General features: G+C 35.7%; 2 protein-coding genes across 3 annotated transcripts; both read left to right on the forward strand.

Annotated features, from left to right (window-relative positions):
* The first annotated feature begins 2,179 nt into the window (after window positions 1-2,179).
* Window positions 2,180-10,093, forward strand: slc34a2a (solute carrier family 34 member 2a). Its single transcript, XM_082165027.1, has 13 exons — window positions 2,180-2,536; window positions 3,706-3,769; window positions 3,862-3,972; window positions 4,804-4,932; window positions 5,683-5,826; window positions 6,162-6,273; window positions 7,038-7,233; window positions 7,461-7,556; window positions 7,647-7,734; window positions 7,841-8,008; window positions 8,157-8,273; window positions 8,927-9,051; window positions 9,143-10,093. Exons 2-13 carry the CDS (start codon window positions 3,709-3,711, stop codon window positions 9,695-9,697), a joined length of 1,902 nt encoding a protein of 633 aa, XP_082021153.1. The 5' UTR covers window positions 2,180-2,536; window positions 3,706-3,708; the 3' UTR covers window positions 9,698-10,093.
* Window positions 10,094-14,430: 4,337 nt separating this feature from the next.
* Window positions 14,431-24,691, forward strand: rbpja (recombination signal binding protein for immunoglobulin kappa J region a). 2 transcript variants are annotated; one of them, XR_014204862.1, is made up of 12 exons: window positions 14,431-14,537; window positions 15,360-15,398; window positions 15,495-15,590; window positions 16,532-16,697; window positions 16,792-16,966; window positions 17,051-17,188; window positions 17,379-17,491; window positions 17,698-17,838; window positions 18,136-18,291; window positions 18,464-18,567; window positions 19,247-24,002; window positions 24,065-24,691. XR_014204862.1 is itself a non-coding variant. In XM_082165820.1 (11 exons), exons 1-11 carry the CDS (start codon window positions 14,518-14,520, stop codon window positions 19,587-19,589), a joined length of 1,491 nt encoding a protein of 496 aa, XP_082021946.1. In that variant the 5' UTR covers window positions 14,431-14,517; the 3' UTR covers window positions 19,590-24,691. The 2 variants fall into 2 exon arrangements, 1 of the variants encoding a protein (XP_082021946.1); XM_082165820.1 differs by having other exon boundaries at window positions 19,247-24,691.
* The last annotated feature ends 326 nt before the right edge of the window (window positions 24,692-25,017 follow it).

Here is a 25,017-nt window from a genome sequence, read left to right on the forward strand (position 1 = left end):
TCTAAACTGGGAAATCAGTTATTCAGTGATCGATCAGCTCCAAACAGAATTGTATTGCTCCTCTCCCTTTCAGGTCACAGGGTCTGTCTGTTTGTTATACTATTTTTAGCCTTCATTCTATTTTTACTTTCATTTTTAGTGTAGACTGTTTATCAGTTTATCTAATGCATGATAATAGGATTATAATTTAATAAACTTCATGATAAGGAAATAATTATTTTGATATCAAACATTTAATACAAACCTTTAGATTAATCTGTGTTCATTTACAATTCTAAATTGTTTTATTTCTGACTGACTTCATTTCTGTGGATATAATTGTACTTTAAATAAACTTTGCAAAATATATCAAAACGTCAGTATTTTGTCTCTCTAGATTTTTACATTTAAAAAAAGGTGAAACCATGGTTTCCATTGTGACAAATGGCTCCATATGCTCTATTGGGGGATGCTGTCATAATATTCACATTCAGTCTTTGTAAAGTATAATTTTGATGCAAAAAGTGTGAAAACTGGTTTCATATGATCTAATATTGCTATAATCGATAGCTATTATTTTCAGTTACAGTAGTTGACACTTAATGAGTGCTTTTAAACCAGCAGAGAGCACTGCAATTTCACTCTGAAGTCACAACTTCCTCTTCAAAGAGAGATTTGGTGTAAGTGCATTGCTAGACTATTATAAGTCCTAATATTACATCTATGTAAATATATTATGGACGATTGTTTCCCCCAGAGCCCTGTGAGGACTGGCCATTTGTCCAGGTAGTTTCCTTGCGTACAGGCCGACATTCTGGAATAGGCTCCAGCATCCTTGCATCCACATGTAGTTTGGAAAATGGATGGATGGATGGATGGATGGATGTTTCCCCCATTGTCATAATAAAGATCTCATTCATTCAGAAACTGATTGTCATGTGATCCAGTGCGGATGCAGGGTCAACAGGAATGTTCATGTATTGATCAGTGCCCTAGATTCAGGGTTCACACACACACATACACACACACACACACACACACATTCGTTTTTTGTCCTCAGTAGAGGACATTTAGCATTTTTATTTCTCGGAAACCATACATGTCAGAGTTGTAAATCTGGTATATCTCAAAGAGGGAATGGGCTGTTCAGTGATTCCCATTTTTGGGGATACAGCCTCTCATAGTTCTTTAAAAATGTCTGACCATTCACAGTTCAGCTCACAGTTCAGCTCATTTTATGGAAGAATAAAATTAGGTAAGTTATTTTGGCAACTTTTTAATTATTTTGTAACTTTGTACAATTTAAATGTATTATATAAATGTAATATATTTTAAATTGAAATAGAGAAAGAAATATGTTACGACAAAGTTTTAAGTGTTATTTTAGTATCATTCATATTTTTCTATTTTCATTTTCATTTAAGTTAAAGTTTTAGTCATTTTGTTTTTGTCATTTTTAATTATTCATTTTATTTTTCAGTTTTAATTTTTGTTTAGTGCATGTCAAACTAAATGAAAATTAGAAATGTTGTTTTTTTAAATATGAAAAGTAGTTTTTTTATATATTTTATTTTATTTCAGTAACATAAATGAAAATGTATTTTTTTAAATGAAATGAATTTTTACAAATATTTTATTTCAGTAACAAATATGTTTTTTGTATGATTTTAGTTTTAAATGTGTGTGTGTGTGTGTGTGTGTGTGTGTGTGTGTGTGTGTGTGTGTGTGTGTGTGTGTGTGTGTGTGTGTGTGTGTGTGTTGCGCTGAGTTTTCTGTGAAGGGTATAGGGTAGGGTTACTATAAGGGGATAGAATATACAATTTGTACAGTATAAAAAATATTTTGTCTATGGAGAGTCCCCATAAAACGTGAAAACACAACATGTGTGTGTGTGTCATAGAAACAATTGTGTAGTAACATCACAGGCTTCTTATTAGGACATTAAACATTAAAATCCAGACTCCTTCGCACAGTCATTAGCTGATGCCACACGTGGACACTTTGAACCATGTGCATAAATGGACACCCACCCACACCCACCCACACACACACACACACACACACACACACACACACACACACACACACACACACACACACACACACACACACACACACACACACACACACACACACACACACACACACACACACACACACACACACAGACTCCCCTACCCAGAGTGTTATCACTGACGTGGTAAACCTTGTACAGGGGAATCCTAAAGGCTCTGCTGGGCGTTTATAAATGAGAGGTTGTTGGACAGAGCCACTCTGAACAACAGCAGAACTGAAACAGATCACCTGGACACGTGTGGCCAGATCACTTCAAGACAAGTGCTTGTGTTCATGGCTATAGGTTTGTCAGTTATGGTCTACAAGTAACTACCTGTGCACTGGGTTCAGGTGAGACAGGTAGAGAAGGAACACGGTTCAGACCATAGATAAGTCACGTGTTGAACTCAGGCAGGTGAAGTGGGCTGAACATAACCACGCACGCGGCTGAAAGATTCGGAAGTGTTTGGACAGCTTTAGCTTTGAGAAACTACACCATCAGGTGAGTGCTTTGTGAAAATGCCTTTATTAAATGATATTTTTTTAAAACATTTCAAGTAATATATATGTGGTGACACTTTACAATAAGGTCACATTAGTTAACGTTGGTTAATGCATTAACTTTACATAATGATATTAACTAACAATATGTTTTAATGTGATAGTTAATAGTTCATAAAAATATGACTTTCATTGTTAGTTCAAGTTAACTCCATTACAAAAATTAACAGATACAACTTTTGATTTTAATAATGTTTTAGTAAATGTTGAAATGAACTAAGATTAATAAATGCTTTATAATATATAAATGATCTATTAATTCAAATCATTTTAATAATTGTCATTGAATTATATCATAGGTCTTTTGTGACACTGCATTATTTAATTTCGTCATTTCATTCTTTTTAGGAAAATACTTAACACTTTCTATTATTCCAGCCAACTAGTTGTACCATTCTTTAAAAGCTTTAAAACAACAACATCCAAAAGATGAAATTCTGTTGTACCATTTACATTCATATTTTAACATTCATTTGATTTTTGTATATAGCCAATAACATAAGACGAGCCACGTAGTCATTCACATTCTGTTCATTGTCAGTGTTGAAGCCAGTGCGGAAATAGTTTGGCACAGTACAGAAATCAATATAAAACCATGTGAGTTTGATCAATCGAGGAAGCTCTGATTATTGAGAAGCCCTGTGTGTTGTGTCCATTTACTTACAAAAACCAAATAGGGTGAATTCAGGATGATTGGGACACCTTGTCCCAGTCATCTCACTGGCAAAAAGTGTCCAACCTGAATTAAACCCACCAATCAAAAATGTGAACCTTGAATTTTGTGTCATTGATTGTAATTCTTATAATGAATAATTTATCTGAATGATAGAAATCCATTACATAAATATTAATAAATAGTACATTTTTATCTTTCATATCATATCTTATTTTTTCCACACCAATAAAACAATTTCATAAACACAGTAAAACACCCTTTTATCTTTATAGATCCTGACTGGAGTTTCACTGTGAGCATTGTGAAAATGGCATTCTTAGATAACATTAACTTTTACAGAGAAGATGCCGCAAGCGATTACAAACTATATTTAGTTCATAAAACTGAAAATGCATCAATAAAACAGTGACGGAATTGATATTTATATTTCACAGACAATGGCACCGCGACCAAAGCAAGAGGATGAATCTGAGGGGAAGCCAACAGAAACACTTGACGGTATGTACAGTGAACATCTGAGTATAAATCGTAAATCTAAACAAACCTCATTTTTAAAAGTTTCTCTCTCTTTCCTTCACATGTTCCCTTAGTTCCCCGAAAGAAGTCTCTCTCCATGGCCCCTGCTCTCTCCACAGCAGCTCTGATTGAGGATGATCCCTGGGACATAGCAGAGTTGCAGGACACAGGGGTTAAATGGGCAGGTATGCTGGATGTTAGGTCGATTTTCACTGACCTTACTAAAAGCTTTACTATACACATTTTTTTTCTTTTTTTTTCTTTTTTTATGAAGCCTATACTGCATCATATATAATTTCTAAGGCCTTTAAACTATCAACATGGTCAAAACCTGTTGTAAAATCTTCAGCATGCCTAGCAAAAAAAAAGAAAAAAAAGAAGGTATTTTAGCATAATTATAAAAATGTCAACCTTCAAGTAGTGGTAGGCTACACGTCTTTTTTCCTGTGAAATCGTTACTGATTTTTATAAAGTAAACTTTTATATTGTTATTAATATTTCAAGATACTTAGGTTGTCTTTATTATCCATACGTCATTAAAAAGCATGGTAAAATGTGAGGGTCAAATATGATACATCAGGCTTTTGAGGAACAATGTGTATTTAAGCAGTCTGTTACGTAAAAATCCATTCATTTACATCAGAATTCCATGTTAATTTGTGGCCATATATATCAGCAACTGCACCAAATTGCATACTACCTGTGGAAATTTGTTTTGCAAAACGCAAAATACGTACCAATACGTACATATCACTGCAGTTTCTAACAGAAATGAACACTAGAGGCGGTATAAAACGTTGCCATATTCACGTTCATCTACTAAAGACGCTTTTAGCGCCACCCACTGGACATTTCACGGTTTTTTTTTCTCGAATATATTATCACTATGAGCCATAACCTTTTTATTTTTAGATTTTTTAAAAAACATTTTGTTTAAAAAAAAAAGAGAAGATTTTACTGCCTATTATTTCATATGTCAGGCTTTACATAATGCTTTCTGTCTGTAAATTGTCTAGATCTGGACACTAAAAGGAAGATCCTGAGAGTTCTAACCATAGTAGCAAAATTTATTGTGCTGCTTGGTTTGCTCTACATGTTTGTTTGCTCACTGGACATCCTCAGCTCAGCTTTCCAGCTTGTTGGAGGTAAACTCAACAGAAATACACAATACAGTTTTCAATGGTTCTTAGATTAAGTGAAGAATGCTCTTTATTGCTGTCTATAGGTTTCATATTGATGATGCATTTTATTCATAACAGTGGTTCTCTAAAGGGTTCATCCAAAAATGAGAATTCTGGCATCATTATCTCACCTCCTGTTGTTCCAAACTTTTCTTTCTTCTGTGGCTGTGGGACTTGATATGTTGGTAACCAATCAATTTGAATATCATTGACTTACATTGTGTGGACAAAAATACATCAGGGGTCAATGGGAACCAAAACTGTTGGGTTAGTGTAACCAGTCCCGCTCAGAGTAGGATTTGAACCGGGGTTGTCGGCATGGGAGGCGGGCACGCTGAGAAGGACGCTAAAGACCTCAGACGCAAGCGTCAATCGCTTGAGGCCAGGGGAGTGAGGTTTACACGCACAGATCTTACTAGCCTACGTCCGTTACACTAGCAACATTCTTCAAAATATCTTCTTTTATGTTCCACAGAAGAAAGATTCATAAAGGTTTGGAACGACATGACTGAAATTATGACAGTCTTTGCATTTTTGTGTGGACTAACCCTTTAAATTAGCACACAGGTGGCTTTTTAAAAAATAAAAAATAAAAAACCTTTCTTAAACCATGGCATCAGGCTAAGTCAACCTTTCTGGTTTTAAGTGGACCATTTTTTAAGACTACAAAGTTGCTAAACTTGTTATGCGTAACAAGGATGTGTGTTTTCTCAGGAAAAGCAGCAGGGGACATCTTCAAGGAGAATAAAGTGCTCTCAAACCCTTTGGCAGGCCTGGTAATAGGGATGCTAGTAACTCTCCTAGTCCAGAGCTCCAGCACCTCCTCATCTATTGTGGTCAGCATGGTCTCTTCTGGATGTGAGTATCAAATCATACTAATACTGATGACTTGACATCACTGATAAGGAATGTAAAAAATGAGTGCATCAATCTAAAAAATGAAAGTTCATTGCAACTTCATAATTGATTTTATTGCATATTCAGTATAGAGTTTTTCACAGTCACTTACTGTATATTGTCAGTAGAAACCATTCAACTTTTAAATGGTCCTTTCTTTTAGTCCTCTTGGGCATAAATGCAAAATCTTTGAACAGAATTGAATCAAATAGACCTGAATCAGGATTTCAGATTTTCAAATCTTGATGTAAGTAAATCCCACTTTAAATAAATAAATATGAACTACTTTTCAACAGTGCTGGAGGTCTCAACTGCTGTTCCTATTATTATGGGGACCAACATTGGCACATCAGTCACAAATACGGTTGTAGCCATGACACAAGTTGGCGACAGGAACATGTTCCGCAGGTAAGAATAAGGCATTAATATAAAGTTCATAATGTGTAGAGCTGCTTATATCTGAGTCTTTTTAGAGTTGGGGTTCTTTGCCACTGTCTGTTGCTTTGGCTTGCTTAGTTGGGGTTTAAAAGACACTTAATATTTAATAATATTGGATTATCGATTTGACTCCATTTACACTATTGGATAGGGAATAAAAACTTGAACTGAATTGAGCCGGATGATGACACTATTGTCTTCTGCAGAGCTGGTTTATAGCTGAATCGACTTAGTTTCATAATTGATTCATTTTATAACTGTTATTAAAATGAATTAAACTGACTGCTTATAGTTGAATTTAACACGTTTCTGATGATCTTTACACAGTTAATGAACTGAACTAAATCAACAGTGAACTGACTTGAAATCAATGACGACACTGTTGTCTTTTCAGACCTGCTTTACAGGCAGAATTTGAATTTGTCTCATATTCGATGACGTTTGCATGATTGATTCTGTTATTTTCCTGTTATTTTTATTGTGACGCTGCTTTGAAACAATCTATTGTATAAAGCGCTAAAGGTGACTTGACTTGACTTCTTGTATCATGACTGGATAGAACATTTCATGAAGCAGGAACTGATTTCATTTTTCAGAAGGAAATTCACTTAAAGGCACAGTTCACCCAAAAATTTAAATTCTGTCATCATTGACTTGAGGAATTAAATAATGACAGAATTGACAGAAAGATATTAATGATATTTAATTGAGATGTGACCCTTTTCTGTGTCCAGGGCATTTGCGGGAGCCACCGTGCACGATTTCTTTAACTGGCTTTCTGTCCTGGTGCTGTTGCCATTGGAAATTGCCTCAGGTTACCTGGTGAAGCTCACAAGCCTTATAGTGAGCTCATTTAATATCCAGAGTGGAGAAAATGCACCAGCCCTTCTGAATGTTATCACTGACCCTCTCACCCAGTCTATCATTGAGGTATGTAAGAGTGTGTGTGGGTATGAGTTCTGTCGGTATGTTGAAAGAAGCTAACATTAATGAGGACAAGAAGAGAGTGAATTACCCCACGCACACCTTATATTGCCCTTCTGTACAGTACAAAGTTACAAGGGTTGTTGTTCAATAGAGAGAGAGAGAGATAGTCATCTTAAATATACAGGAGATTAGAAGCATAATCAATAATAATTAATATTTTTCATTTTCAGCTGGATGAATCTGTGATAAGCGACATTGCCACTGGAAACCCTGAAGCCAAAAACAAATCTCTCATCAAGGTCTGGTGCCAGACAGCCTCAAACATGGTAATTTTTCTATCTGATGCAATGTGCCAGATAATAAAAAAAAGCCATATTATTTTGACATAAGATTTTTCTGATGTTGTTTGTTTCTAGACTCTCCAGAATGTGACAGCAGGAAATTGCAGTGACTATTCTTGTTGGGAATTAAAAAATGTTACAGAAATTATAAACATAAAAAAATGTGAGTTTGAAATTGACACCCATTGTCACAAGACAAATACAGACTACAGCGCTATACAGAAACAAGCAGACACTCGCTCATCTGTGGTCTCTCTCTATTTAAACAGGCAATCACATCTTTGTAAACACTAACCTTTCTGACCTGGCGGTGGGTCTGATTCTACTGGCTTGTTCTCTGCTCATCCTGTGCACTTGTCTCATTTTGATTGTGAAGCTGCTCAACTCGATGCTCAAGGGCCAGGTTGCTGTTGTCATCAAGAGGATAATGAACACTGGTCAGCATCCTTGAGATACATAAGAACCAGAGAGCAGATTTAGAAGTTAACTCTTGTTAAAATAAGACAAAAAAATATAAAAATAAATCAACTGATATATTTTATTTTGACAGTTATTTATTTGTTTATTTATTGTTTCTGTGCACAGATTTTCCATTTCCATTTGCATGGCTGACTGGATATATTGCAATTCTGGTTGGAGCGGGAATGACCTTTATTGTCCAGAGCAGTTCTGTCTTTACTTCGGCTATAAATCCTCTTGTCGGTCAGTACAGCCATCTATCTATTCTTAATCTTTTATTAAGGTATTATGATCCATTTAGTCAGTGATGCAATGTTGTTCAAAGTTTGGAATAATTTACTCACTCACCCATACCTGGCTGAATCAGTCTAATTGGTGAACGAATCATTCAAATTTGTTTTGTAAACCAGATCAACTGATTCAATGAAAAGATTTGAGAGAATGATTAATTCATGTTCATGAACTGGGCGTTGCAACTGTGCCAAAGAGAGCATAACTTAAATTTTAGTCTGTTTCTCCCCTTCAGAAGACTATAAATATATAAGTCATAAGGGCTGCTTTTAGTTTTGCATAAATGTTTTGAAGCTTTTAAGCTGCAAATGTCCTGAAAGTTTATTACAATTGCATGAAAAGAAAGTCATAACGGTTTGGAATGACATGAGGGTGAATACACAATGCCCTAATTTTGAGCTTTAAGACAGTATATGTTTGTTCTGTTCTGTATTACCTCTTTGTGTTTACTTCTCTTGCTGTAAATTAATGGGAAATCAATTTGCCTGCTTTTTTCAAAGAACATTTGACCGTATTTTACTATTTAACAACCAGAACGAGTAAAGCCTAGCTGTTGGAAGTTGACGTGTGTGTAAAGTGACACTTGTGTTTTTATTTTATTTCAGGTATTGGTGTTATAAAAATTGAAAGGGTATATCCTCTTTCCCTGGGAGCCAATATTGGAACCACTACTACTGCAATATTAGCCGCCATGGCTAGTCCAGGGGAAAAACTTGAAAGTTCATTACAGGTTAGCATGACATGCAAATATATTCAAGCATAATCACAATCACTCATACACCCAGTCCATAACTTCATGGTGTAACTCTTCTCTCCATTAGATTGCCTTGGTTCATCTCTTCTTCAACATCTCCGGGATTTTGCTGTGGTATCCAATCCCTTTCACACGTTTCCCCATTCGAATGGCAAAGGCTCTCGGTGAAATAGCAGCCGAGTACCGTTGGTTTTCGGGCTTTTACATCATCGTCTGCTTCTTCGCTTTACCTCTATTTGTCTTCGGCCTTTCTTTGGCTGGTTGGCAGGTCCTTGTGGGGGTTCTTGTTCCCATAGTGGCTGTTCTGATCTTCGCTATCATTGTTAATATTCTACAGAAGCACAAACCTCAGTGGCTTCCTTCCGCTCTCCGGTCTTGGAACTTCCTCCCTCTATGGGCCCACTCTCTTGAACCATGGGATAGAGTGGTTTCCATAATGGCCGCTCGCTGCTGCTGTTGCTGCAAGTGCTGCAATGTTACGGCGGAAGATGAAGAGAAGGCAAATCATGAAAATATGGATAATGGAATAGAATTGTATGATAATCCGACAATGACTGATGCGATCAAGGAGGCCAAGAAAACATCAGACAATTGTGAAATCCTCAGGGCAACCTCTTTATAGAGTTTAACAGAGCATTATGGGTTATTATTACTAAACATATCCAACTCAAACTGGACAGTTGACAGTAGGTAAAATCAGTGGACTTGATGAACCGCAAGGATAAAGAGAAAACCAGTATATTTAATTTCACCATTTATTTTACTTCTTATATTGACATTTTTATACAAAGATGCTGTTTTGTACAGGAAATTGTAAATGTTATTGTTAAATAATCTTATGTTACACTGTGAGATTTTGTGATTGTTATTTTACTTGTGTCAGCATAAAATGCATACATTTATTTTTAATACCTCTAGTTGGAAATAAACGCCAGCTTTCACACAAACAAAGTCTACTGTAAAATCTGTTTTAAATCAGAGTTACAACTCTGCATTATTCTCCATTTCCTTTTATTTATGTAAACTTTATTTAACATGGGCCTTAGTATACTGTAAAATATTGCCATGATTTTACTATATTAAACCTTAATTTCTAGCAGTAAATTACTGTATTCGTAATTATTGTATTAGTGTTACAAAACACAACTTGCACTGTGTTACATGGGAAAAGATTGACATTCTACAGGACAATGTCTTTATCATTTTCTGCTCCTTCGCTTTGAAGTCAGTTTAATATCGTAATTTAACTGTGATGAATTCTAGAACTACTATTGTAAAAACTTACTGTGAAAGTATGACTAGAAGAAAGAAATATATACTGCAAACCACACTAACATTTTAAAAGTGTACACAACATTAAATATTTTTTCTTTGAAAGTATCTAATAGCTAGAAAAATACTGTAAATTCACACTAAACTTTTACAATGTACACAACACAATTTAAAAAATATATATATTTCTGAAATCTGTGACCTATATATTTGGATTTTATAGTTTCAGGGGCCAAACATCAGTCTTGTCTGGACTTGCCATGCACACTGTAAAAAAATATTGTTGGTTTAACTTGGAAAAAAGGAAGTGACCTGGTTGCCTTACAATTTTAAGTGAATGAAATTAAAACATTTTGTTAATACAATGGAGATTGGTTTAATCAACAGAAACTCAAAATATTATGTTATCTGAACCACACAAATTATCTAAGTTGATTTGACAAAAGAAAAATATTTTTACAGTGTAATAACATTAAGTATTCATGAACTGAATTCATCCCTCCAAAGGGTTTCAAGCACCCATGTTCAGATTACAGTTGTTTTATACAATTGTGATTACTTTTCTCATTGATCACAAAATAATGTATATGTAGAAGAAACTTTATCAATGAATTGAGAAATAGTCTTTTTCTGAACACTACACAAACACACACTGAATACTTTCTTCTCATGCTCTCTTGTTCACAAAAACAAACATAACCAAATACACCACAGCCAGTTCCAAAAAGGAATTTTCCCAGCGATGCAGTAGAAGAAGAATTTTTAGTTCCCCAAAGAACCTTTCAGTGAACCATTCTTAAAAGAACCGTGTTTGTCTTAGTGTGAAAGACAGCTTAAAAATCTAAAGAACATATTTAAACTGTAAATAACCTTTTGTGCAATGTACTATTAAACTATTACTATATTACTATATTAAACTATATACTATTAAACCAGTGTGGTCTGTTTTACAAACAAATTTGAGTCTTATGAGCTGGAATTAGGGCTGTGAAAAGATTAATCGCGATTAATCGCATCCAAAATAAAAGTTTGTGTTTACATAATATATGTGTGTGTAATGTGTATAATTATTTTGTATTTATAAATACACACACATGCATGTACATAATTAAGAAACATTTGCATGTATATACTGTATATATAATTTATATATATATATATATATATATATATTTATTTATATATATATATTTTAGATATAAATAAAAAAATTCTTAAATATATACATGCATGTGTATGTATTTATATATACAAAATAATTATACACAGTACACACACATATATTATGTAAACACAAACTTTTATTTTGGATACGATTAATCGCGATTAATTTTTTCACAGCCCAAGCTGGAATCATTCAAAAAGACTTAACTTCACTGAATGAACTCCGTCAGAGCGATTACTGAACCGACATCTCTGATATAATGAAAGTTAGCATTATCATCCCATCTTGAAAGCAAGAAAACAGAATTCTGCTTTTTGAACTATTAAATACTAATAATTAATAATAATTAACTACTTTTTAAATTAAAGTTGATTAATAAAAACTGATCAGATGTGATTTTGTTTGGTCTATAAAAGAAATATCATCCTTTTTTTAACCTCAATCATATCGTCCTTGTCATCCCTTGTTTGCTTATTTGTGCAATATTACATTCCCCTCAATATTATCGCTTCCTCTATCATAGTTAATGATTCTTCTTCTCTGAGTCTCATTATCAGTCGCTTCTCAGCTGCTTCTATCGAAAAAACTCATGATGTTCCAGTATTTTTATGGCCAGGGGGTGGATTTGAGGTCATTAACTCAAGCTTTGTCTGTTGCCCGTTTCATCCTTTATCAAGGCGTTTATGGCACACTGCTATTTAAGGACCTTCTATAGAAAGAAATGAAATTGTAGAAGGTGAAGGAGGTTGTTAAAGTTGGGAATAAATTGATAATAACTGGAGTAAAGTCAGAGAAGAAGGAAGATGATAGGTGAGGAGGAGCTGCTTTGCCCTTTTTGGCCGTATTATCTTTATGGTTGGACATGTTATTCCGCAGTGTCTATCAGCAATATTTATAGAGATTACCAAGTACTATTAGAACCCTGCTGTGTCATTTGTGCTTTCCTCAATAATAAAAGATCACTAATGATTAAATATGATAACTTCTTGGTATTTTAATTGACTGTTGTTTAACAATTTTAAAATCTTTAGTATTCTTTTATAGATATTCTTTTTATATAGTATTCTTAATCTTTAATTTATTTTAACAATCACATTTTATTTAAATCAATTTACCTTTAATCTACATAAAACAATATTCAACCTACTGTATGTTTAGCAAACAGTAAACATACCTTTTGACCTCAAAATTTGATAAATTGCCAATTTGTTGACTAATACCTAAAGAGATTTAGACAATAAAACAATTGCAGTAAAGCCTTTAAGGACAATTAGTAATGTACGAGATTTCGATCTCAGCCATTTTTGTTGCTGCTTGTTCACTTGTACTCCTTGGGAACCTTGATTGACATCATGAAAAAAATAAGATAAATAGAGAGCTTGTTATTTCTTAAAACATTTAAAATCCGAATCTGCATTGCACAATTACAGTATCAACGTAAACCAGAATCTCTTAATACATCTCAAACTATGGATACTTATCGTAACCAGTATATATAGCAATATATATATATATATATATATATATATATATATATATATATATATATGAAACGATAAAAAGAGAAGGTAAGCGATAATCTTAATGTCAAATGATCCAAGAGATCGTGCTACTAGAAGAAACTAGGACTATCTGTCCTTAAACCTTTGATCTTTTAGTGTAATAGCAATTTCACAACTTAAGGGTTAAATGCCTATATAACGCTATTAAGAGGCAGTTCTCTGAATTGTATTCCGGCACATACCGGTACCAGGTAGTGCCATTGTTATTATCTTGATCAAATTTTGATCAAGTATATTTCCATATATTCAAATTTTTCTATAAAATGTAATACCCACACGCTTGATTAAAATGTACCCAAAGACTTCATGAACTCTAATACTTATTGTCGTTCATTTAATGAAGAACATTAGCAATAGTGTCCTAAATCAAGATGAGGTTAAGTGCCTTGTTCAAGGGTCAATGATGATCATGCCTTGCTTCATGTGCAGATCAAATACCTTCTGATTTCAAGGTGTCAAAGGATTTGCTAAAAGGATAGCAAAAAAAAAAAAAAAAAATGTTTTATATATATATATATATATATATATATATATAATATGAAGCTCCATTTAGATGTTTAGAGTTTAAAAAATTCCACTTAATTAAGCTGAAGATATATTAAAAAAATCTCAGTTTCACCATGAAATATGTATTTGTTAAGTAATGAAAGGGGGTTAAGTGAAAGGGAAATTAATAAAACATTGTTTATTATTTCATTCAGTTTTGTGAGTGTGTATAGCATTACAAATTAAAGCCACTTAAATATGAACCTACTTCTGGTACTTTTATTGTTGTGTGCCTTAGTATTTGGAATATTTTGTCCTGTTGTTTAAACATTGTTTGATCTTTTCTCAGCCATCGACTTATGGCATGGCAGCAGTATTCCCACATTGAAGCAATACTGCCATCTGGTGATATGAAAACAGTTAAGTGGGTTTTACAGATCCATTGTATTTATTTCACCACATATAGGTTTGTAATGTATAAGTGTGTTTTCATAATGATTCCTGGAACGTATGCATTTGAACTATTCTTAAACTATTCTACTCTTATTTTTTACTAACAACATCCTTTTTAACTGATCCACGTCAACTCATTATTTCCTGGTGTCGGTGCACCAGTCCCCGGGCTTCCTTCCTTCCAGAAATCTTTTTCTCACGGCCCGCGCTTAAAAGGTGCGGTCTGTCTTCCCATCGTGAGAACTTTCACACGCGTTTGGCTGGCAGCCGTCCGCAACCTACTCTCGCGATGACAAGGATCTCTCTCTCATCCGCTCCCATAATAAGCGACCTGGAAATCTCGCGTGACTTCAGAACTTTCCCACGCCTGTGCCACCCCCCCCACCTTCCTGCTTTTTTTCTCACAGTGCCCCTCCCCCCTCGTCTAAAAGCAGTCTGTTGCAATGTGGTGCGGAGCGGGGGAAATCTCGCGATTGTTGGCGTTATTAGAGAGAGTTGGTGAAGATGGCGCCTGTTGTGACAGGGTAAGCAGCGAAATTATTAACGGACGGGGCATGGAAAAGTAACAGCTAAAATAAGTTTTGCCCGTCTAGTCAAGATAACTTGCTTTGGTTTATTTATCTACACCCCTGGTCGTGTGTTTCTGCGCTGGTTCCCCGGTTCAGCGTACTTTTGTCTGATTTTTGAGGTTTTCAACGATGGTCTCTTTTATTCAGTTAGCCGCTTAGCTTTTAGTTAGCTGATAGATTTTCGGCAGTTTTCCGTAAACACTGAATGTTACGGAGAGCTAATATTTAACTGTAAACACAGTAAGGTTGTATTGACTGCGTCTTTTGGAACTTTAACATAGTTTAAGCTTAAAAAATACATGTATACAAATTGAGCCAACTTGTGAGTTGGTCTACAAGAGAGAGAGAGAGAGACAGAGAGAGAGAGAGAGAGAGAGAGAGAGAGAGAGAGAGAGGTTAGCAGATGTTAGCCAGTCTAGTAAGCCCATAACAGAGATTTGGAGCTTTCAGGGGGATTCAAAAATGTTGTCTTTTTTTCATGTCAGAGTTTTCAGTTAAACTACTTTTAGCTAAAAAAGTGTGTATTTATAGTATCTCGTCTCTGCTATTTAAAATGCTAGTGTTTCTTTTAATTTTAAGTTTTATTTTGTCTGTCTATCAAAACCTAGTGGGCATCTTTTGCAGGTTTAAACTGGTTTATCTTGCCAAAGATGCTGTCTTGGTAGGCAGATCACTAGGCTATGGCAGCTTTGTTTGCCAGCATTGTTTGTTAGAGTCACGTTAAATAATAAGTGATGTTTGAATTGTGTCTTAACTGTGTTGTATTTTGTTTTGTAGGAAGTTTGGGGAGCTCCCTCAGCCAAAGCGTTTAACAAGGTAAATGCACCGTGAAGTCCATGTGTTAAGTTTATCAAATACATTAGGAAACTACAACTTAAATAAACTTTTCTATTGTATTGTGTGGTTTTTCAGAGAGGCGATGCGTAACTACTTGAAGGAGAGAGGAGATCAGACAGTGCTCATACTGCATGCAAAAGTCGCACAGAAATCCTACGGCAATGAAAAAAGGTGAGTGATAAGTTGCAGCTCTATATGATTAGCTTTTGCATTTTAGACTGTAAAGTAAGTAATCAAGAAGGTTAATACACATTTCTGGTCTTATTGTGAGTGATAAATCAGTGCCCATTATTCATGTTGACTAAATTAAGTTTTGGTCAGGTCCAGTTAAAGGTGCAGTAAGCAATTTCTGGTAAACCCTGTTGATATTTGAAATCACTAAAACAAACACGCCTATCGATATAGGGGTGTGATCCCTTTGGGTAGATCACACCCCTAATGCCTCTGTCCCCACATTCACGTACACACTATGCCCGAGGAATATGATGTCATCAATAAGTAAAAGCAATTTGTGTTACTAGTATAATACAGGTTGAGTGTCTAATTGTTATTTGTCTGCTTTACTCCTTCGATGACAAAGTCATACCTTCCATCCCAAAAAACAAATTCACTTTTCATGAACAGCTCTCCACATAACACGATAGTCCAAGTAACTTAAATATTACAAATGTGACAAGATTAAGGGTTATAGCTATCACTAAAAGGGAAACCAAAAGAAAAAACATATATTAGGAATATGTTGTCTCACTTTTCAGGCACACTTTGGGAGAGCAATGCTTGAAACGGGCGGTGGAGAAGGTTTAGACGAGACAGGCTTTTAATAATAATAATGCAAATGAACAAACAAGCGAAGGTTCTGCTAATGTCTGTCTTGTGCACTGAGCTCTCTCTCCTCTCCCATCATGAGTGAATACGCCCCTTATTGCTGATTGGCTACAAGCGTGTTTTGGTGCTCGGTCCGATCCACTTTTCAACGGTCACTTACTGCACCTTTAATGCATAACGTCTGCACATTAAATGTAAAGTAAGGTAGGGAGAGTTATGTAAAATCAGATTTCTTATGAGAAGTGAATTGTTCTTTAATCAGTTCAAACTCTCTTGGATTCTGTTAGATTCTTCTGTCCTCCACCATGTGTGTACCTTATGGGTTGTGGCTGGAAGAAAAAGAAGGAACAGATGGAGAGAGAGGGCTGCTCGGAGCAAGAGTCTCAGCCTTGTGCTTTCATCGGCATTGGAAACAGTGAACAAGAAATGCAGCAGCTCAACTTGGAGGGCAAGGTGCTTGATGGATTTTATTATTGCAATGCATATATTGTAACTGCTCTTTAAAATAACTTCATCCTGTCATCATTATCCTTGTGCTTTTCTGCAGAATTTTTGCACAGCAAAAACTTTGTACATTTCTGACTCGGACAAACGTAAGCACTTCATGCTGTCAGTGAAAATGTTTTACGGGAATAGCGCGGATATCGGTGTCTTCCTCAGCAAACGAATCAAGGTCATCTCCAAACCTTCCAAAAAGAAGCAGTCATTGAAGAATGCAGACCGTAAGTCAACAGAATTTCTCATTTATGTCACGAAATGAGATTTGATCATAATTTTTACTCAGCTCATTTTTTTATTGCTCCTAGTATGCATAGCTTCTGGGACGAAGGTGGCTCTCTTCAACCGCTTGCGGTCTCAGACTGTCAGTACGCGGTACCTTCACGTGGAAGGGGGAAACTTTCATGCTAGTTCACAACAGTGGGGAGCCTTCTACATTCACCTATGTGAGTCATTCACCGCAAGTGTCTATTAAACACATTATACTATATTAAAAATGGCAACAAGGCTTGATATTGATGTTCATTATGTCTAATGAAAGAATGTGTGAAAGTTATATATTTTAATTTTTTGAACCTGCAGTTTTTCTTGTTTGTTAATTATGAATTGGTAATAATGTGTAATTTTTAATTTCAGTGGATGATGATGAGTCAGAGGGAGAAGAGTTTACAGTCAGAGACGGTTACATCCATTACGGTCAGACGGTGAAGCTGGTGTGCTCTGTGACAGGCATGGCTCTACCCCGATTGGTGAGCTATTATCCACTTTATTGTTCATTATCATTAATGATTAAAAGGGCTGGGCTAAGAAACTGTGTCCTGTTCAATCATGGAATTATGTATAGTTGTGTCACTGAATTGATGTCATATAATTTCTTTGTGCAAATATGTTTGTGTAATGTTGTGTACATTACAAGTATTTTTTAGAAGGTGAAATGTTGCGTGTTTGTGTGTAGGTTATTCGTAAAGTGGACAAGCAGACAGCACTAATGGATGCCGACGATCCTGTGTCCCAACTACATAAATGTGCCTTCTACCTTAAAGATACAGAGAGGATGTACCTCTGCCTGTCACAGGAGAGGATAATTCAGTTCCAGGTCAGTCCATTGTTACATAAACTTTATTAGATTCATACAGTTTTAAAATCTTTAACTCAATCTTTTTAGACTTACTTGATGATTTTTTTTTTTTTTTATAATGTTTTTGTTACTTGGATGTGAAATAATGCACTATAATCGAAAACATTACATCTGTTTTAGAATTGCAATGTAAATAAAACTTCCTCTTCTCAAAATTAGTCTTTGAATTCTCCGTCTTAAACGTTTTGAGGCTCTATGATCCTTTTTTTATGGTAAACAATTAAAATATTTTTCTTTTCACTGAACTAATCACAGGCCACACCCTGTCCCAAAGAAACAAACAAAGAAATGATCAACGATGGGGCGTCATGGACAATCATCAGCACAGACAAAGCAGAGTACACTTTCTATGAGGGCATGGGCCCTGTACCCTCACCTGTCACACCAGTGCCTGTTGTTGAGAGTTTACAGGTAATGCACAGTCACAATCAATGCTTTTAAAGGTGCTATGAGCAATTCCAGATGTTTTTATATATATCTACACGTAACGTTAATGGCTTCATTACATTAAAGTTGTTTTATATTAAAAGAGCATTGCAAATCTGTCATGTTATCTAGTAACCTTGAACCCTGAATGTTCTAGCTGAATGGAGGAGGAGATGTTGCCATGCTGGAACTGACAGGACAGAACTTCACACCTAACCTCAGAGTCTGGTTCGGAGATGTGGAGGCAGACACTATGTACAGGTGAAACCAACACACCAATCACAGTGCTGTACAGTTCAGCAAATAACAAAATATTTACCGTTAAATCAGGACTGCCATAATTGAGTTGGATTCATGCTGTCCTTGAGGTGTAATAGAAGGGTTAGTATTATAATAGCACTTCTGTTTGAACACCTCTAAGCGAAGAATGAAAAAGAACTTTGCTCCGAGTATGTCAGGGCCTTAAGAACATATTCAATGTATAGGTTTTACTAGTATCAGCACAATAATCTGTTTATTTCTTTAAACCCATTATTATTGTATCAGCAAAATCTAATATCGTTTGACCTTTAATTCATAAGTATTGATCCACATACATAAACAAATTTCAATACATCTGTACATATTGAATAAAACATATACATAAACTTGCAGTTAGTCTGTTTCACTGATAAGCAGTATAATACTGTCCTCACTGAATGTGAGCCTCAGCCAGTTTAATAAAGTAAAATAATCTGTCATGCATAAGGTATTCATTTAAATTTGTGCAGGTCTTAAATTTGATTTTAAAAGATTTGCAGATACCCTGTAATATATATCTCCTTTTGTTTTCCTGTGAGACTGCGTGATGCATATTGGCAGAAAAAACATTGCAGATATATTAAGAATATTCGGTACATAATTGTCAGTAATTCATACGTACATGTCCCGTTTCCTGCAGGTGTGGCGAAAGTGTGCTCTGCGTGGTTCCTGACATCTCTGCGTTCCGCGAGGGGTGGCGTTGGGTTCGTCAGCCGGTGCAGGTTCCTGTGACTTTGGTCCGTAATGACGGCATCATCTACTCCACGGCTTTGACATTTACCTACACGCCGGAGCCGGGGCCGCGTCCTCACTGCAGCGCTGCGGGAGCCATACTGCGGGCCAACAGCATCTCCTCCACCTCACCATCTTCATCCTCCTCATCCTCCAGCCTACTGCTGCAGTCAGCTGTCGACAGCCAGGCGGGATACGCAGCAGGGAGCGTGTCTTCATCTTCCTCTTCCTCGGCTATGTCCGTCTCCTAACCTGGGAATCTTGGTGCGTGTTTGCGTGTGCGAGTAAGTGAACCTTTGTGAGAGATGTTGATTCATCAGTTTGTAGACTTCCTGCGTAGATTCATTGGATACTGATCACAAAAACGGATAATGGTGCCACAGAGAGAGAAGCAAAGGAGAGACAAGACTTCACTCAAAGACTGGACAAAACAAATGAAGGCATCTCTTTTCTTTTCTCTCTCTTTGTTGTGGTTCTTGTTAAATCTGTTTCCTCATGTCAGAGGAAGTGGCAACAGAAGTGATGTGTGCCGTGGATCAAGATGCCACAGGATCAATGCATAGCCTTACATGAAAACAAAAAAACAATCAGTCAAAAAAAACAACACAAACAAACAAAAAAAACACCTCTTCAAAACAAAGCCTTTTCTAAGTAAGTGCAGGACGGAAATGGCTTTGCGAGATGTTGTTTTCTACTAAAGGGCTTAATGCACTGTTTCGCCAGGCTTGGAAGAAAAGTTATCATAGTAATATAGTTTTTACGGACCAAGGAATATTATTATTATTATTATTATTATTTTTATTGATATATAATTTTATAAGCTTTAGCTAAGGTACATTTTTCACCTTTTTAAGTTTTATAACATATAGTAAACTTTTGTTACCAAATAGTTTTGTATATTTCTTATGAGCATTTGGGCTCAGAAGGAAGAGGTTCATGTGTTTTGAAAGCCTGAACTTATAGCTGCCTTTACTCGTCTTGGCAAATGCCTTAAGTCTTCTGGAGTTTCACCAGACCTTTGTCTCTTTTGTAATATTTTTGTCATGTAAAATAGTTTTTTTTTTTTTTTCACTAAACTGAGGTGTAATATTGATGCCATTTTTTTCGTATTTGGGAGAAGGTGACTCTTCTGCTTTGTTAAACTTTTCTCATATGATGTCTTTAACACAAAAGCTTTAACCAACTTTGCTGGTAGGCCTTATGTGCCATATCGTACTCAACAGATACACATAGCCATTGATCTGGCCCTTTTTCATTGGCTATAGATGTTCAAACTGCCAACATAAAAATATCCCACACCAAATGGATTATCTTTAGTCGAACATAAGCGCACAAAGTCCTTTTGTTGCTTTGTTTGGAGGTCAGCAATTTCTAATTAATTGGTTTATTCAAATCCTGTGGTAGGGAAGGACTGTAGGTCTCGTCATTCATGCTTTCAGTGTCATGATTATTGTTAGTATCATACTAAAATCAGTGTGTAGGAAAATTGCTGCTTTGTTGTCATGTGGTTAAACCATATAGAGAAGGGATTGTGTGGATTCTGTAAGTACAGTTACAAGTAGCCCTGTCTGTTTTTGTCTAGGAATGAAAGAAAGTTTGGACTCTCTCTGTGCTTCTAGAAAGGCATGTGCAAAATGACTTCTTTTCAGAACCAGCCAATTAGTGGTTTACCTGACTGACTAGTTGACTAATTGGTCTTGTAGAAGCCTTGTAATTTGGTTGGTTTCTCGTTTACCTTACCCTGAAGCAACGTTTTTCTTGGGAGTTTACATAAGGTGCACTCTTATGTTTGAAAACGGCTAGATGGAGCACAATCGGAACAATTTTTAATTTATGTAGTTAACCACTTTTTAATTAAATGTGACATTTAGTTAAAAACAACACTCCTTCTGGGATGCTCAAATGGATTTTTTTAAATGTGTATGGTGGTTGTACTAAAAATCTAGATAAACTAGTCATCCTCACTAATTGACTAGTTTGTCTTTGCTTGTAGTCAACTAGCATATCGGTGTGAAGCTGAATGGAAATAACCGTAAGAAGCACTTATCGCATCGCTGCGTGAAGATGTTTGGTTTGTAGGGTACAGACAGCAGAATCTCATCCTACCTTTCATATGTTTCGATTTATGAAACCGCAGAAGTGACACGGCCTTAATGTACATAAAAAATGACTCCTATTAAATTGAAAAACGCCACATGTATTTTATTTGTATTTTTTTTATGTTTAGTACCAAATGTTCTCTTCTGTAGTAGTTGTCTAAAAATGAGGCCTTAAACCACTACTGCTTAATTATTGGATCTGGTGGTAAGACATTACACTACAAATTATGCTCTTTTGTAAAAAGGGCATGATTGTTTTTTTTTATACCTTTTTCAATGTCACAGAAAAAAGTCATCTCAAGTCTGCTTTCTGTGCATCTTTTGTTTCTTGTTTTGTTGTTCTGTTTAAATACCCCCCCCCAAGTCTATGTGCATCGTTTGAACAGAGAGGAAGAGACACCCAAGAAAAAGTGTGGTCTGGAATTTGCTTTCAGTCGGTATGGACTGCATTTCGTTACTGTTTGGGATTTATATAGGAACAGAAGTAGTTCCTCAATGGTTTTGGTTTTTAATTTATCAGTTTCTTCCATGGCTAATATTAATATATGAGTTTGTCTAAAAATTATATTGATCATTTTATATAATTTTTTATTGTATAATGGTATGAAATTATAATAATGGTTATGTTAAAATTTCAAAATTTCTTCCATGATTGAGGGAAAATTTTTCTTTTGTATGTCACTTTTTTTTATTTTTTTTTTATTTACATCTTTTTTTCAGGCCTGGTTTTTAAACTGTCAGGCCTTGAGAAATAAAAGCCAAAACCCAGTAGTTCTTGCAAAGCCATTAACTTGTATCTATTGTGAGCTATTTCATTCAATTCCTCAATCAGGGAAGAATGTAAAACCATATCATCACGTGGAAGTGCCGAAATGGAAACTGCCAAATCTAAAGGTCAAATTGTGAAAGTACCACAACCTTTCCATGTATGTCTTCAGTGTTATTTTTTTGTCTTGTATCCCGCTGTCTTCCAGAGTGTTCGAATCAGAGGATCTGAATGGTTAATTTCAAGACTAACCATGTTGACTTTCATTATCACTATCACATAAGTTAGTTGCCTGTCACATGTGCCACTGTGCTTACATTGAGCAGAAACTAGTGTATTAGATCACTGTTATCTTTGTCGGTTTTGTCTGTTAAAAAAAAAAGGTTGAGAATTTTTCTTCTCAACCGTTTCAACGGATTGTTTTACATTTTGAAAGTTACCAGCCTTTGCCAAATGGCTACCAGCCATTCTGGTTTTGAGTGCATGCTCTCTAGCAGATTTGAACTGTATTGGTGCTGTCTAACTCCTAAAGGGCCAGTGTATCTATTGCTTTTGGAATGGATCACTAAACACTGTAATAGATTCAAAAAGTGTCAAGTTGTTCATTTATTTTTGTCTTTACTGCGCTAAATTGAGTGTATAATACAAAACCATCAAGGAAGTGTGGTACGAAGATTGCAATATTGTCATGTGACTGACCACTGTGTGGTTAAGGGATGGTTCTAGCCAAAAACTAAAAATCGGACAGTTTCCTCACACTCATGCCATTGCACGCACTGCACAGTTTAAACATTGCCCTAATCAAACACAACTGATGCAACTCATCAGCTTATTAGTAAAGATTCCAAGGCTGCATTTAACACCACTCCGCTCACAAACTTCCCTAAGCACTTCCATTTTGAAGTGCGTTCAACTTCAAGTGGACAAGATACGTTTATTTTAACAGAGTGAGCGAATGTTCGAGTCTGGAGTGTACACTTCAGGCAGATCCATAGACAACAATGCAAAACTACACTTAATTTACCCACACACTTTACATGATTCAAATAATGGGGGGGAAAGTAGTGTACAAATGTAAGTCAAGTTGGGCCAATTCAGCCATTTAGAGGAGTTATACTGAGATAAAACACTACAGCATAGCAACATAGCTCCATAGCAGATTCAAGTGATCAAGGGCTTAGGGTGTCCCACTGCAAGGGTTCTGCCAGTAGTGGACACTCATGCAACTTAAGCAATGGCGTACATCCGAGTGATCAAGATTGAGGGAAGGTAGCAAGGGAAGGGCATAAAAAAGTGGACTTAAACGCAGCCCAAGACCTGGTGTGTCAGATAAGAGAGATATCCAAAATGTGGGGTACTCCGGGACCAGGGTTAGGTACCACTGTCCTACAGAATTGCTTTTTGCTGTGGGAGAATCCTTGGTTTAGTCATGCAGTGCTGCTTAGCAGCGCTGGAAACACTGTAATAGTAGTATGGTGGTATACCATTCCGAACATACCCACTGTTTACCATTCTCATTGGTCGCAATATAAATTGAGATGCAAGACTTTACAGTAGGGAAGTGGATTGACTTACATTGTGGTGTGCCAACAACAAAAATTGGCCCTCATTACTGCTAAGACTCTTGAAATGATAAAGTACCTCTGAACTCTCTTAACTGGTTATCAGGGATTCTGCAGTAATGGAATCCCAATCCCATTTATTCATCTCCAAACACTAACCGTTGGGACAGAAACATCAGCACCATAAAGGACGCACAGCAGCTCAGAGGTTTCAAGAAACTGGACGCTACACAACCAGTTCTCCTCAACAAAACTTGTTAGCTTATTACACGCATACAACCAAACCCATATTTTAAAAGCAACAGGACAATTGTGTGCCAAATGGTACAGCATATGAGAATCAAAGCCTATAGTATGTTTTTTACCCTTTACATAATAGATTGATGACATATATGCTGGCCACAAGGGGCAGAAATGAGATGGTGTTTCTCTCATTCACTTTGAAGTGAGTTTGCACTGAATTACAATGAGAGACACCTGTCACTTGTGCATGCTTTAAGTGCCAAATGTTTCCCCCACTGCTTGGCATCCACTCGCTCATGCCCCAGTTTTATTTTTAGACCATATGGGGTTGTTGAGATGTAACCTGAAGCTTTCTCTCTGTTGCTGTTTCTGAGTGTATGAGTCTTCAACCATCTGATAGGGCTCTAAATTTAATTCAGAGACCAATATTAAGTGTGTACTGGACCTATATGAGAGAGTAAATGTGTAGGGTTTGTTTTATTCAATCCCTCCAAATTGAATGCTCTTGATGAATGGTTATTAATTAAGATTGGTTAATATTGTCTAACTGTCATTTCATAATTCTAGAGTTGGGTGTAGTCAGTTGCTATTTCAGTAATGACATTTTTTCCAAGTGATTTCTTTAAAGAGATGGTTAACCCCCAAAATTGGTCAAAAAATAAATAAAAAAAGTTGAAATATTTCATCTGTTTTTGTTAATTCAAATGGGAGTCAGTAGGGTCCAAAACAACATTGCACCATAAATAAATGGTATATAAATTACAATAAAATATAGCAAAGTAGTCACAACGTCTTTTTTAATTTTAATTCCAACAAATGATTTAATATGAAATTATTCACAAATTACACGGTTCATTATATGTTCAGTGTATTCAAGCACAAATTTTTTTTTGGGGTGTGAATTTCATTTTTATTTAGTTTTAAACGCACGTCATTAAGCCGTTAATAAATATTTTATTATATAGTTTAACTTGTTAATGCTCAAGTTTCTTTCTTTTTTATGCTTTAT

The sequence above is a fragment of the Leuciscus leuciscus genome (assembly GCF_965113295.1).
Source record: "Leuciscus leuciscus genome assembly, chromosome: 3".
In the NCBI taxonomy this organism is placed as follows: domain Eukaryota; kingdom Metazoa; phylum Chordata; class Actinopteri; order Cypriniformes; family Leuciscidae; genus Leuciscus; species Leuciscus leuciscus.

Excerpts from the sequence above, each read along its gene's own strand:
- slc34a2a (XM_082165027.1), top strand. The coding sequence starts at position 3,709 with ATGGCACCGCGACCAAAGCAAGAGGATGAATCTGAGGGGAAGCCAACA. Across the intron at positions 3,770-3,861 it reads GCCAACAGAAACACTTGACG|TTCCCCGAAAGAAGTCTCTC; the intron begins GTATGTACAGTG and ends ATGTTCCCTTAG. Across the intron at positions 4,933-5,682 it reads AGCTTTCCAGCTTGTTGGAG|GAAAAGCAGCAGGGGACATC; the intron begins GTAAACTCAACA and ends GTGTTTTCTCAG.
- rbpja (XM_082165820.1), top strand. The coding sequence starts at position 14,518 with ATGGCGCCTGTTGTGACAGG. Across the intron at positions 15,399-15,494 it reads CAGCCAAAGCGTTTAACAAG|AGAGGCGATGCGTAACTACT; the intron begins GTAAATGCACCG and ends GTGGTTTTTCAG. Across the intron at positions 15,591-16,531 it reads TCCTACGGCAATGAAAAAAG|ATTCTTCTGTCCTCCACCAT; the intron begins GTGAGTGATAAG and ends GGATTCTGTTAG.